The sequence below is a fragment of the Nerophis ophidion genome, linkage group LG21 (assembly GCF_033978795.1).
Source record: "Nerophis ophidion isolate RoL-2023_Sa linkage group LG21, RoL_Noph_v1.0, whole genome shotgun sequence".
NCBI classification, from domain to species: domain Eukaryota; kingdom Metazoa; phylum Chordata; class Actinopteri; order Syngnathiformes; family Syngnathidae; genus Nerophis; species Nerophis ophidion.
In genome coordinates this window covers 46194023-46210000 of record NC_084631.1, presented here as the reverse complement: position 1 = coordinate 46210000, position 15978 = coordinate 46194023, and the positions used below count along the sequence as shown (strand labels likewise).

The 15978-nt window shown below is 41.9% G+C and overlaps 1 protein-coding gene across 3 annotated transcripts in view; it reads right to left on the bottom strand.

Annotated features, from left to right (window-relative positions):
• rapgef5a (Rap guanine nucleotide exchange factor (GEF) 5a) overlaps window positions 1–15978 on the bottom strand; it is a 137943-nt gene that overhangs the window by 47748 nt on the left and 74217 nt on the right. For all 3 annotated transcript variants that reach the window (XM_061882798.1, XM_061882797.1, XM_061882799.1), the window contains exons 10-11: window positions 14003–14142; window positions 9964–10064 (exon numbers count right to left, since the gene is read on the bottom strand). In XM_061882798.1, coding sequence (XP_061738782.1) covers window positions 9964–10064; window positions 14003–14142 — 241 coding nt within the window. The remainder of the gene's footprint in view (window positions 1–9963; window positions 10065–14002; window positions 14143–15978) is intronic.

The following is a 15978-nucleotide window of genomic DNA, read 5'->3' as shown; positions in this document are numbered from 1 at the left end:
GTACATGGTGAAATGATAAGTGTGCCCAGTAGATGGCAGTCACACAGAAGAGAAACGTGTAGACTGCAATATGACGTGCGTTCAAGGACCGCAGAACAGAGTGGGACGCCACAACGCCCACCGGAAATCATAAACAACAATAATAGATTTGATGTTATGCACTTTTCATTTAAATACATCTTTAAGTGCTTCAGTACAAACCCACGTTTAAAACAACGAAAAAACTATAAAATATTTCATATATATTATTTAATATATTTTTCTGTGGTGCCCTTTATTTAGAAACAGAGTGATCATTTTTACGGTGCGTTCATGGACCGCAGAACAGAGTGGGACGCCACAATGCCCACCGGAAATAATATACAACAATAATAGATTTTATTTGTTATAGACTTTTCATTTAAATACATTTTTAAGTGCTACAGTACAAAACCATGTTTAAAACAACGAATGCTTGATCATTAAAATGGATAAATTATTTTATATATATATTATTTAATATCTTTTATTGTGGTTCCCTTTATTTAGAAACAGAGTGATCATTTTTACGGTGCGTTCAAGGACCGCAGAACAGAGTGGGACGCCACAACACCTCCTGGAAATAACAATAATAGATTTCATTTGTTACGCACTTTTCTTTAAAATACATCTTTAAGTGCCACAGTACAAACGGATGTTTGAAACAACGACTGCTTAATCAATAAAATATATATATGTTATTTAATATATTTTTTTTGTGGTCCCCTTTATCTAGAAAAGTATCGACATACATTTTGATACCGGTACTAAAATATCGGCATTGGAACAGCCCTATGGTATACTTGTTAATAAATGACCAAAGAGATACATTTTTTGCTATTTAGCAAAGAGTTTTTTATTTTTTGTCTCATTGTTTACCTGTATCTCACCTTTTTTTGTAAGGGGGCGCGGGAAGTTGGCAGATCCTGTTCTGTCTCCCTGCACAGTTTGTCTGATCTTGAATGGGATTGTGCTGAACATTTTAATTAATAAAGTATTTCTGATTCTTATTTAGCGAAATAAAAAAAACGGGAGTGACAGCAGGAAGACGATCAACAGAAACGGAACATGTTGGGCGGATGATGTCATTTACGATGGCATCACCTGTGCCTTTGTTACAAATGAAGTGCAGCCCTTGAATGCATCACCCCTATTGCGCCTGCAACACTAATCGACATTTCGCGGTGCCGCAAGTCTTATCGACAATTTGGATATTATTGGAAGCCCCACGAAGTCCAGTCAACATGTCTAAAGACGACAAAAAGGAAGTCAATTTCGTCCACCGGGACAGATTTCTCGCCGAAATGTTCCTGAAGGCGGAGAGATCTGTCAAGCCGCACACCACGTTCCAGGTCAACCCCTTCAAGAAAACACACATCCTACCAGACACGCCCACTCGCATGGACCCCTCGAAAGTCATCGCCAAAATCAAGGCCATCGACAGCATGGCCACGGGCAAGGCCAAGTCGGACTCGGACCCCAGGGGCCAGCAGAAAGAAGCGTGGGATCCCGAGGCGGAGGAGCTGCGGCACAGACTGCTCTGCAACCTGCGCATGAAGGAGGGTCTGGACGGACAAATCGTGGAGAGGCAGAAGAACAAGGACGAGGAGAGGCGGCAGAAGGAGGACGAGCAGGGGATACTGAAGCACATGGACCGCGTGTACGAGCAGGAGCTGGAACAGACGGCCCAGGACAAGGCCTTGGCCAAGAAGAAACTCTACCAGGAAATACAGCAGGACATCGCCGAGCACAAGATGGAAAATGAACGGGAGAAGCATCGGGAAAAGATGGAAGAGAAGCGACTGGCGCAAATGCAGCTGGACTTGCTGGAGACTTACTGGAAGAGGAAATGGACCAAGAAAAAGGTGTCCAAGGGCAGCAAGAACCTGTAAGGACCCTGAGAGCGCCTGCAGAGGAACGGCAGTTGTCAAGCAGCGCCTCGGCAATGAGGTCAAACCGAGCCGGTGGGGAGAGAGCGTCCCGTCGTGGCTCCGAGTGAACCGCAGGCCCCTGAACGCATCATCGCCCGGCAGGAAGTGCGACTGGGGGGGAGGGGGGGGGGGATGTCCGCCACGCTGATGTCAGCCACCACAAGGAGATAATAAAGCAGCACTTGGAGAGAAAGGTGTGGATAATTATCAGTGAGTTACATTATGCTGCGAGTCAGACAACGACCAAATAAGGAAGTTTCTGCACCACCCCCCCACGCTTTGAACTCTGCGGCTTATAAAATGGTGCGGATCATTTTTACATTCATGTTTTTGTATTCGACAAATAGTTTTCATGGAACACCGACAAAGAAAATGTGTTATTTTTTGTGCTATGGCGCCAGCAAGGACCAAATAAGGACGTTTTTGCACCGACCCCCCGCGCTTTGAACTCTGCAGCTTATAAAATGGTGCGGCTAATTTATACATGAATGTTTTCGTATTCATAATGTTTTGTATTCGACAAATAATTTGGACAACATAAAGATGGACACGACGTCCCAGGCCCTCCCCTTAAGTGCATCGTTTATATTGTTTTTATATAGTTTATTATTAGCCCAGACATCAACCTGCTGGGCGAAGGTTATGTGCAGCCGAAACCATTTCTTGGAGCTTGGATTGCGGTCTGAGCAGGTTATTTTGGTGGATTTTATGAGCCGACACAACATCCTGCAAGAGCTAGCACGTAGCCCTGGAGCTCCATGGCTACCGTGCCCGGCAAGGCGGAGACACCGTGGCCGAAGAGGCGGCTTGTTAGCCAGACTAAAGATGAACCCGAACAGATCAGCGATACCAAGTCTATTCTGGACTAATGCTAAATCGCTCACTCCTCATGGTGAAGAGGACAAGATGGACGAGGTGAGGGTTCGTGTAGCACAAAAAACTGATGGACAGCTGCGCTCTATTCTTTACGGAAACCTGGCTAACATCCGCAATCCCAGACGCTAGCATGGAGCTAACCGGTCACACGGCACACAGACATGACAGAAACGCAGAGTCTACCAGCAAGCGGTGTGGGGGTGGATTGTTAACCCACCTAAACAACAACTGGACTTCAGGTTCAAAGGTAGTAAACAGCCACTGTTCCCAAGATCTGGAATATATTAGTTAAATGCCGACCCTTCCATCTAGCCAGGGAGCACTCTGCTGTCCTGGTCACTAACATGTACTGTATGTAGCTCCCGATGCTAACGCTAGCACGGCGCTAGCTCTGCTGCACGATACAATCAGTGCACAACCGAACAAATATCCTGACGTAGTCCACATCATAGCGGGGGACTTTAATCATGTCGACCTGAAAAAAGTGCTCCCCAAACTTCACCAGGATGTGAAGTGTGCTACCAGGGGAGCTAACACACTGGACAAAGTCTATTCCAACATAAAACATGGATATAGAGCCAAACAACTTCCCCAATTAGGCAAGTCTGACCACATGTCCCTGCTCCTAATACCAGCTTACATACCAACAAGGAGAAGTGCTCCTATCACAACCAAAACCATCAAAACATGGCCGGAGGGAGCCATGGAACAGCTGCAGGACTGCTTTGAAACAACAAACTGCACAGTTTTTGAAAACTCAAGACTTGGAGCAGTACACAGCAGCGGTCCTGGGGAACATCAAACACTGCATAGACACTGTCACAGTGGACAAGTCCATCCGGGTCTACCCCAACAGGAAGCCCTGGATGACCAAAACAGTCCAGGGCTTACTCAAAGAGAGAGACAGTGCCTTCAAAGCGCAGGACCAGAGACTCTACAGTTCTGCCAGAGCAAACCTGAAGAGGCATCAGAGAGGCCAAAGTTGAGCACAGGAGGAAATTGGAAGACCACCTGCAGGGCAACAACACCAAGGAGGTATGGAAAGGAATACAACTCATGACCAACTTCAGACCCAGTAACCCTTCGGCTGACAGCGACGCCTCTCGAGCGGGGGAGTTAAACAGCTTCTTCGCCCGATTCGAGAAAAAAAGACTCCTGCAGCCGTCACAACACCCAAACCTAACACCCTTACCAGCTTACCACCTAACACCCACAGCAGCCGCACCCTAATACTGGAGCAGTGCTTCTTAACCTGGGTTTGATCCAACCCTAGGGGTTCGGCGAGTCAGCCTCAGGGGTTTGACGGAGCCACACCCGACTCATCGTATGAATAAAAACTTCTCCCTATCGGCTTTATGGACAGCAGAAGTCAGACTGATTTGGATGTGTGTGATTTGTTGTGAGTTCATGCAATGTGTTGGTTTTGTTCTATGAAGATGATAATGTTGGTGCTCGGTTCATTTTGTGCACCAGTAAAAAAACATTTGTCTTGAATAAAAAAAATAAAAAAAAATGTTTTATTTTTCACTGAAGAAGGGTTCGGTGAACACGCATATGAAACTGCCGGGTTCGGTATCTCAAACAATGTTAAGAACCACTGGACTGGAGGAACATGAGGGCGGTGAACCCGAGGAAGCCTACGGGCCCAGATGGGGACTCAGGACAGGTACTGAGGGACTGAGTATTAATGAAGATCTTCACCCAGTCCCTCTCTCAGGCCATCATCCCATCCTGCCTGAAGACTTCCACAATAATCCCGGTGCCGAAGAAGAACTCTGTCAGCTGCCTGAATGACTACCGTCCAGTTACACTTACACCTATAGTTGTGAAGTGCTTCGAGAAGCTGGTCCATATCACCTCAGTCCTCCTCCCGAGCTCGACCCACACCAGTTTGCCTACAGAGCCAACAGGTCCACAGAGGACGCCACAGCCCTACACTCCTCCCTGGGTCACCTGGAGACGGGGGGAGCTACGTGCGGCTGCTTTTTGTGGATTATAGTTTGGCATTTAACAGCATTAAACCTGATAGACTGGTGTCCAAACTGTCAGACCTGGGTCTATGGAACTCCATCTGCATGTGGATCAAGGACTTCTTATCCAAACGCCCCCAGAGGGTGCAGTTGGGTCGCCACATGTCATCAAGCCTGTACCTCAGCACCGGCTGTCCACAAGGCTGCGTGCTGAGCCTCCTTCTCTACTCCATCTACACATACGACTGCACACCTGCACACTCCAGCAACTCCATCATCAAATTTACAGATGACACCACCGCTGTGGGGCTCATCTTGGAGGGAGACGAGCCTGCATATCAGGAAGAGGTGGAGAAGCTGTCGGATTGGCGCTAATAAGGACCAGATAAGGAAGTTTTTACATTTTCCCCCCCACGCTTTGAACTCTGCGGCTTATAAAATGGTGCAGCTAATTTATGAATTTTTCTTTGCTATCGGCCATAATGTTTTGTATTTAACAAATAGTTTTCATAGATCACAGAGAAAATGTGTTACTTTTTGTGCTATGGCACCATCAAGGACCAAATAAGGACGTTTTTGCATTCCCCCCACGCTTTGACCTCTGCCGCTTATAAAATGGTGGAGCAAATTTAAGGATTTTTCTTTGCTATCGGCCATAATGTTTTGCATTAAACAAATAGTTTTCATAGAACAACCACAGAGAAAAAGTGTGTTATTTTTTGTGCTATGGCACCATCAAGGACCAAATAAGGACGTTATTGCATTTTTCCCCCCACGCTTTGACCTCTGCAGCTTATAAAATGGTGCAGCCAATTTATACATTCGTCTTCACTATCGGCCATAAGGTTTTGTATTTGACAAATAGTTTTCATAGAACACCCACAGCGAAAATGTGTTATTTTTTGTGCTATGGCGCCACCAAGGACCAAATAAGGAAGTTTTTGCATCCCCCCCCTCACGCTTTGAACTCTGCGGCTTATAAAATGGTGTAGCTAATTTATGAATTTTTCTTTGCTATCGGCCATAATGTTTTGTATTTAACAAATAGTTTTCAAAGATCACAGACAGAGAAAATGTGTTACTTTTTGTGCTATGGCACCATCAAGGACCAAATAAGGAAGTTTTTGCATTTTTTCCCCCCACGCTTTGACCTCTGCAGCTTATAAAATGGTGGAGCGAATTTAAGGACTTTTCTTTGCTATCGGCCATAATGTTTTGCATTAAACAAATAGTTTTCATAGAAAAACCACAGAGAAAAAATGTGTTACTTTTTGTGCTATGGCACCATCAAGGACCAAATAAGGAAGTTTTTGCATTTTTCCCCCCACGCTTTGAACTCTGTGGCTTATAAAATGGTGCAGCTAATTTATGGATTTGTCTTCACTATCGGCCATAATGTTTTGTATTCGACAAATAGTTTTCATAGAACACTGACAGAGAAAATGTGTTATTTTTTGTACTATGGTGCCAGATAGGACTAAATTAGGAAGTTTTTGCATTCCCCCCACGCTTTGTACGCTGCGGCTTATAAAATGGTGCAGCTAATTTAAGGATTTGTCTTCGCTATCGGCCATAATGTTTTGCATTAAACAAATAGTTTTCATAGAACACCCACAGAGCAAAAGTGCGTTATTTTTGTGCTATGGCACCAACAAGGACCAAATAAGGACGTTTTTGCACTTTCCCCCTCACGCTTTGTACTCTGCGGCTTATAAAATGGTGCAGTTAATTTATGGATTTGTCTTTGCTAACGGCCACAATGTTTTGTATTCGACAAATAGTTTTCATAGACCAAAGACAGAGAAAATGTGTTATTGTTTGTGCTATGGCGCTATTAAGGACCAAATAAGGAAGTTTTTGCATTTTTCCCCCCACGCTTTGAACTCTGCGGCTTATAAAATGGTGCAGCTAATTTATGAATTTTTCTTTGCTATCGGCCATAATGTTTTGTATTTAACAAATAGTTTTCAAAGATCACCGACAGAGAAAATGTGTTACTTTTTGTGCTATGGCACCATCAAGGACCAAATAAGGACGTTTTTGCATTTTTCCCCCCACGCTTTGACCTCTGCAGCTTATAAAATGGTGGAGCGAATTTAAGGATTTTTCTTTGCTATCGGCCATAATGTTTTGCATTAAACAAATAGTTTTCATAGAACACCCAGAGAGAAAAAGTGTGTTATTTTTTGTGCTATGGCACCAACAAGGACCAAATAAGGACGTTTTTGCACTTTCCCCCTCACGCTTTGTACTCTGCCGCTTATAAAATGGTGCAGCTAATTTATGGATTTGTCTTTGCTAACGGCCATAATGTTTTGTATTCGACAAATAGTTTTCATAGAACACCCACAGCGAAAATGTGTTATTGTTTGTGCTATGGCGCTATTAAGGACCAAATAAGGAAGTTTTTGCATTTTTCCCCCCACGCTTTGAACTCGGTGGCTTATAAAATGGTGCAGCAAATTTATACATTTGTCTTCACTAACGGCCATTATGTTTTGTATTCGACAAATAGTTTTCATAGACCAAAGACAGAGAAAATGTGTTATTTTTTGGTGCTATGGCGCCACCAAGGACCAAATAAGGAAGTTTTTGCATTTTTTTCCCCCCCACACTTTGAACTTGCTTATAAAATGGTGCAGCTAATTTATGGATTTGTCTTCGCTATTGGCCATAATTTTTGTATTCGACAAATAGTTTTCATAGAACACTGACAACACTGCATACAAACATTTTATTTAGAACAATAGATTTAATTAGTTCTAATGTAATTTATACTGGTAAATGAACAACTACATCATTAGCAGGACCGTGAGCAACTGTTAACTTTGTGAAGGTCAAACTTATTGTTGACTGCTTTTGTAAGCGGCAATTCTTGCTTAAATTTGTCTTCCGGCGGGATACAATTGCCAGGTGCATGCTGGGAAATTGCTTTTCAATCAAGAAAGTGTTTTTTGGTGTGGTATGTAATAGAGCATGTATCGGAATTGTACATTAGTTGAGGGCTTGATGCCTAATAATGTGCAGGATGTTTGCTTCTAAAAGCCGACACAAGGTGTTGTTGCAGCGCGGCCCTGAGGGACTCACTTCACTGGGCTATTAGAGCGTTTAACCTTTCCAATACTTCTCACCTCAACAGGCGCTGACTTGGCTGACAAGCAGCAAAATGCAGCCTGAGTGCTGAATAATGCAAGCACGCACACAAAAGCATGTTAGGTTTTGTTCTAGCTTGTTGCTCGCCATTCAAGATTCATTGGAACGTGTGGAAAGTTTGCTTGGTATTTTGCAAAAAACACAACTACTCTTGCCAAATATGTTATTGACACTATTGTGCACATGAAGGTCTCTTTCAACCCTTGAAATACACAATGACACAAACAGTTTCACATTAGGTGGATAAATGTTTGTTTACAAGAACATGTTAAACATGTTAACTGCATGTATATTTACATATGTATGTATAAGTGTATATATATGCAAATGTTTATATGTAAATATACATAGACATATATATACATTTGCACACATATGCATATATATATAAATATATATGCATATCTGTACATGCATATGTATGTGTATATATATATATATACATATACTGTATATACAGTATATATATGAATATGTGTAGATATATATGTATGTGTATATGCATAGATGTGTGTATATATATATATATATATATATATATATATATATATATATATACTGTATATAGGTATATACATGTGTAGAAATATATGTATGTGTATATGCATGGATGTATATATATACATATATGTGTATATATATGTATATGCATATCTATGTATATATATATTTATATGCATACGTATGTGTGTATGTATACATACATGCATATATATATACATGCATGTATGTATATATGCATGTGCATGTATATGTGTAGATATATATGTATATATATGTGTATATGCATATCTGTGTATATATATGGATACATATATGTGTATGTATATACATATATGTGTATGTATATATATATATGCATGTGTATATATACGTATATGTGTAGATATATATGTATGTGTCTATTTATGTATATGCATATATGTATATATAAGTGTATATATAAATCTATAACCATATGCAGGTGTATATATATATATATATATTTATATGCATACATATGTGTATGTGTATATATATATATATATATATATATATATATATATATATATATATATGCATATGTGTATCTATACACATGCATACGTGTAGTTATAGATGTATGTGTGTATATATATATGAATATATATGTATATGAGTATATACATATGTATTCTCTTCCTGTCTTTAAACACTTTGATCATCGAAAGAAAATTAATATAAAGTACTGTAAATAGGAATGAGGTTTATTCTTGATAACAGAAAATAATCCACAGCAACACAGTCCTTAATCTGATTCAAATGTTTCGACAGCATCAATTCAATTCAAATTTACACAAGATTATGATATAATCTTGTGTAAAATTATTTTTATTTTTACTAAAAATAGGGGTCACCGTACACAATTTATTCACTTTCAATACCAATATTGGAGCCTTGAGGATTGGTATGCTGATATTAATCTGACACGAGATTAGCAGGAATCATAGTACATTATTTAGATATTTTGTAGTGTGGAAAGATAGAAAAGATTTGATCAAGTGAAATTACTGTGAAGATAACAGAGTTATGAAACATACAAACCTTATGACGGATTGATGCCAATCAAGTGGAGTGCTAATGCTCCCTATAATTGAAGCCATAAATTGACTGATGCGGACACGATTGTTACTGGATACTTTCTACTCCGCTTTGTATGTGTCAATAATATACAACTATATTTATTTGATGGACTAATGTGCTGTTTTAGACTGCAAAATGGTTCAGTTAAGAACACTTATTACGTATGTCTACCTCGTGTGCTGTTGTGTGCTTAGCTGTTGTGTAGCTGCAAGCTGCTCGTACCCCTGCCATGTTTACCTTTTGTAAATTCACTAAAACACAAGAAAAGAGCAACCTTGTGTGCTCATTTAGATGTTAACTGCTTCTATCAAAGATACATATCATGTTACACTTTGGGTTTTTTGCCGGTATCGGACCGACATCGATATCTGCTGGGGACACCCGTATGGAAAAAGTAGACAACATGAACTTACCGCTGTCCCTGCTCTCCGGCGCCCCTCTCTGGTGGTCCAGCTGCAGGTCACTCAGCAGATGCTCCAGGATCTTGAGCGGCGTCCCAGACACCACCACATACCTGCAAGAGGCAGCACAGTCTTCACCACTGGACCACCAACTCTCCCCCGCCGCCTCCATCTCCTGCTCGTCTTCATCGATGAAGCGGAAGTAGGGAACGTCGAACGCGCGCCCGGCTCTGTCGCATTGGCCGTACTCTTCCTCGTCATGGTCGTCCAGGTCTTCCTCCGCCTTGGCGAGCGTCGCTGGCCTGGTGGTCATCCTCATGGCCGGACTGTGCGGAGGTCATGCTCCTGCCTGCGTGCCGCACACCCAGGAAGAGAGCTCCCCGGTGGGCTAGACCGCAAGGAACCAGGCCTGCTGTCTGGTCCACCACAAGCTGGGAAGATCAAGACTGTTCTCTGACAGCAGCAAGAAGAAGAGACGGCGTTGGGAGGGAACTCTTCTTCCTTGGCACACACTTCACCCGACACGCCCTCAGGTATGTCGCCTCAAGTCTCACCACACAAACAACACACGCAGCAAAAGGTACAGTCAGGAAGAAAAACTGTAGGAAAAAGCTATGTGAATGTAGTTTGACACAGGTGAGTAGCCATTATTGTGGCAATGCTCCAAAACATTCACACATGCTTTTCTACGCCAAAATTCACTTTATTCTCCAGATTTTGGCGCGCTCTACCTTCCTTATTTTTCATCCGAGTCATCCATCCATTTTCTACCGCTTGTCCCTTTTGGGGTCGCGGGAGCCTATCTCAGCTGCATTCGAGCAGAAGGCGGGGTACACCCTGGACATCACAGGGCCAACACAGATAGAAAGACAACATTCACACTCACATTCATCTGATTCAAACTCTTCCAATTCCAAACTGTTCTTCCTATTCAGGAATGGCAGATTTTCCCTGGACCATTTCTCAGATTTCCCAGAATTCCAGGTTTTCCGGACCATTTTTCCCCATTCAAAATGAATTGGCCATTTTTTCAAACTTCCACCATTTCCAAATGTTTTCAACCGATTCAAACCTTTCCACCTTCAACACATTTCACTCGTCTTTCACATTCAAACTATCAGTTTTTTCAAGTTCAAAAAAATTCCAGGAATTTCCCAGAATTCCCTTTTTTTCTGGCAACTACTACTTCCGAATTTTTCAACCCACTTTAATTGTTCCACCGTCCAAACATTCCTCTTAACAGAAACAAAGTTGTTTCTTGAACTGGCAAAAAATTCCCGGGTTTGCCGAAATTCCTGGAATTCCTTTATACAATTTCTCAATTAAAAAGATTATTACTTCAACATTTCTTAACTGTTTAGAAAAATTCCAGCACCAATTATTTCAACTCATTCAGACCATTCAAGTCTTCTAACATTCTCCAAAAAATTCCGCTTCTCCTCAAATTCCCAAATTTCTATGAACTTCCCATCGACATTAATGAGACATTGTTCAAAGTTTCACAACTCCCACATTTTTCATCCGCTTCAAACTGTTCCAAGTTGGAAATATTCAGCCTGCTCAAAGTTGTGTGCTCTCCTCCAACAATTTAAAATCCCAAGAATTCCCAGTTTTCAGGGACATTTTTCCCATTCTAAATGAATTGGCCATTTTTCAAACTTCCACCATTTACACATTTTTCAACCGATTCAAACCATTCCACCTTCAACTTACTCCACTCATCCTCCACATTCAAACTGTCATTTTTTTCAAGATCAAAAAAATGCCAGGAATTTCCCAGAATTCCCTTTTTTCTGGCGACGAGTCCTTCCACATTTTTCAATCCACTTCAACTGTTCCACCATCCAAACATTCCTCTTAATCAGAAACAGAGTTGTTTCTTCAACTGGCAAAAAATTCCAGGTTTTCCCGAAAATTCCAGGAATTCCTTGATTCCATTTGTCAGTTAAAAACGTTACTACTTCAACATTTCTCAACTGATTTGAAACATTCCAACACCAACCATTTCAGACTATCGTTTTTTTCAAGTAAAAAAAATTTCCAGAGAATTTCCCAGAATTCCATTTTTTCTGGCGACGAGTCCTTCCACATTTTTCAACCCACTTCAACTGTTCCACCATCCAAACATTCCTCTTAATCAGAAACTAAGTTGTTTTTTGAACTGGAAAAATTCCCGGTTTTCCCGAAAATTCCTGGAATTCCTTGATATCATTTCTCAGTTAAAAAGGTTATGACTTCAACATTTCTCAACCAATTTGGAAAATTCCAACACCAACCATGTTAACTCATTCAGGCTTTTAACATTCTCCCAAAAAATCTGCTTTTCCCCAAATTCCCATTTTTCATCCGATTCAAACTGTTTCAACTTGGAAATATTCAGCCTGTTCAAAGTTGTGTGCTCTCCTTCAACAATTTAAAACCCCGGATTTCCAAGAATGCCCAGTTTTCAGGGACATTTTCCCATTCAAAATTAATTAGCCATTTTTCAAACTTCCATCATTTCCACATTTTTCAACCGATTCAAACCATTCCACCTTCAACACATTCCATTCATCCTGGGAATTCAAACTATCATTTTTTTCAAGTTCAAAAACATTCCAGGAATTTATGGCGACTACTACTTCCACATTTTTCAACCCACTTCAACTATTCCCCCATGCAAACCTTTCACAACTCCCAAATTTTTCATCCGATTCAGACTGTTCCAACTCTGAAATATTCAGGCTGCTCTCCTTCAATAATTTAAAATCCCGCATTTCCAAGAATTCCCAGTTTTCCGGCATTTTTCCCATTCAAAATGAATTGGCTATTTTTCAAACTTCCACCATTTACACATTTTTCAACCGATTCAAACCATTCCACCTTCAACATATTCCACTCATCCTTCACATTCAAACTGAATTTCCTTTTTTCTGGCGACTAGTCCTTCCACATTTTTAAACCCACTTCAACCGTTCCACCGTCCAAACATTCCTCTTAATCAGAAACAGAATTGTGTCTTCAACTGGCAAAACATTTTCCAGTTTTCCTGAAATTCCTTTATACCATTTCTCAATTAAAAACGTTACTACTTCAACATTTCTCAACCGATTTGAAAGATTCCAACACCAACCATTTCAACTCATTCAGACCATTCTAGTCTTTTAACATTTTCCGAAAAATTTAACTTTTCCCGAAATTCCCAAATTTCCACGAAATTCCCATTTTTCATCCAATTCAAACTGTTCCAACTCCAAAATATTCAGCCTGTTCAACATTGTGTGTTTTCCTTTCAACAATTCAAAGTCCCGGATTTCCAAGAATTCCAGTTTTCAAGGACATTTTTACCGTTCAAAATGAATTGTCCATTTTTTTAAACTCCCACCATTTCCACATTTTTCAACCAATTCAAACCTTTCCACATTCAACATCCATTTTCTACCGCTTGTCCCTTTTGGGGTATCGGGAGCCTATCTCAGCTGCATTCGGGCAGAAGACGAGGTACACCCTGGACAAGTGGCCACCTCATAGCGGCTTGGCTCGGTTGGTAGAGCGGCCGTGTCAGCAACTTGAGGGTTGCAGGTTCGATTCCCGCTTCTGCCATCCTAGTCACTGCCGTTGTGTCCTTGGGCAAGACACTTTACCCACCTGCCCCCAGTGCCACCCACACTGGTTTAAATGTAACTTAGATATCGGGTTTCACTATGTAAAGCGCTTTGAGTCACTAGAGAAAAGCGCTATATAAATATAATTCACTTCACTCATCGCAGGGCCAACACAGATAGACAGACAACATTCACACACTAGGGCCAGGAACACCACACCTACTGCCAAGCATGGTGGTGGTAGTATTATGCTCTGGGCCTGTTTTGCTGCCAATGCAACTGCTGCCTTACAGACAGTAAATGGGACAAAGAAGAAGGAAGATTACCTCCAAATTCGTCAGGATGAGCTAAAATCCTCAGCCCGGAGGTTGGGTCTTGGGCGCAGTTGGGTGTTCCAACAGGACAATGACGTCTGAAGTGGTCAAGGAATGGCTAAATGATGCTAATTCGGAGGTGGCCACACCCACCTTTTGTCTTCCTCTCTGCAGCCGCCCCCTGACGACGTGGGCGAGGGCCGCTCCGATGGCGACGTCAGCGTGGACGTCACTCGCTGCAACACCAACACGTCCCGGCCTCGCTCCTTCAGACAGACCCTCCCAACGACCTCCTGGGAAGACAAGTTTGAATATTGTTTGTTTTTGTCTTGCTGCCAAATATCAAAAGCATTGAAATGTTAAAAAAAACTGGACCTGCAGTTAGAAGTTGAAAGCTCAGATTGTCCAGGGTTGTACGCTACTAGTATAGTATCGTGCTACTCATGGGTCACAAACTGCACTATACTGTTTGAAAAGTACTGGTTCGCAGGCATGAGGTCACTTCCTGACACTGCTGGTTGTACGAGCATGGGAGCATGTTCGGCAGCGCACGCACACAGAGTACTTACAAGCAGACACTGTGTTTAACCACAAAAGGGAAAATGGACGCATTTTGGTGTAAAAAAGTCAAGATAAAGGTGAAGTTATAACACGGAAACGAGCTAGCTACTTTTAAATCACTAATCCTCGTCTCCATGGCGCTGCTTTAATGTCTTTCATGTCCTTTGTCTTCTTTGATGTTTCCCTCTTACACACATGTGAGAGGAATGTGTACTATGGCTATGAGTTGTTTTTTCCCCTTGGTCTCAGTCTGGACCCCCCCCCCCCCTGTTTACCTGTATCTCATCCTTTTTGTTATATAAGCCTTGCTTGTTCAATATTCAATGCAAAACTTGTTTGGTCCCTATTAAAAGGTTCATTTGTTCAACTTTGGCCCGCAACTTTGTTCAGTTTTACACTTTGGCCCACTCTGTATTTGAGTTTGACACCCCTGAGTTAGAGTGTCCGCCCTGAGTTGAGTAGGTTGTGAGTTCGAACCCCGGCCGAGTCATACCAAAGACTATAAAAAGGGGAGCCATTACCTCCTTGCTTGGCACTCAGCATCAAAGCTTGGAACTGGGGGTTGAATCACCAAAAATGATTCCCGGGCGCGGCCACCGCTGCTGCTCACTGCTCCCCTCACCTCCCAGGGGGTGATCAAGGGTGATGGGTCAAATGCAGAGAATAATTTGGCCACACCTAGTGTGTGTGTGTGTGTGACAATCATTGCGGTTTAGCTCGGTTGGTAGAGTGGCCGTGCCAGCAACCTGAGGGTTGCAGGTTCGATTCCCGCTTCAGCCATCCTAGTTACTGCCGTTGTGTCCTTGGGCAAGACACTTTACCCACCTGCCCCCAGTGCCACCCACACTGGTTTAAATGTAACTTAGATATTGGGTGTCACTATGTAAAGTGCTTTGAGTCACTAGAGAAAAGCGCTATATAAAAATATAATTCAAAAATTGCTACTTTAACTTGAATGAAGTATTACCAGAAAAAACAACTAACATTAAGGAATAGAAAAGAAGGTCTCATGCATACAATATTCTAATATTCATTTCCACTGATAACACTGTGAACATATTCAAATGTTTAATTCATCTTGAGCTTTTTTAGCATGAGCCTAAAAGAATCGATAATTAACTGTGAAGAAATTGAAGCAACGTTACATAATTATATTATATGTGGGAAGATGAGCCATTCATTCCATGACAACAACTCTTCTAGCTAACATTAGCATGCATTAAAACAGGAGTACAGAACACTCCCCTAGAGATTATCTTGACATTTCCCTTTCAAGGTTTCTCCTGTTTCTGGCGAACAATCCCAAGTCGTAGCTTCGGGTTTTTTGTTTTGTTCCAAAGGCAACTTGATCGCTGGGCTGGGGGGGGGGGGCGGATGTCACCTGCACTGACATGTGAGCAGGAGGACAAAGAGGAGGGAGGGGATGAAAGGGAGATGTTGTCTGGCCTCCAGCTGTGCTCTCTGCTCCACATGTGTGTCATCATCGCCTCCTGACAGCCAACGTCCTCAACAGTGGACCTTTGGGTTTTGCAAAAGGGACCAAAACAAAATGTCCGCTGTACAAGACG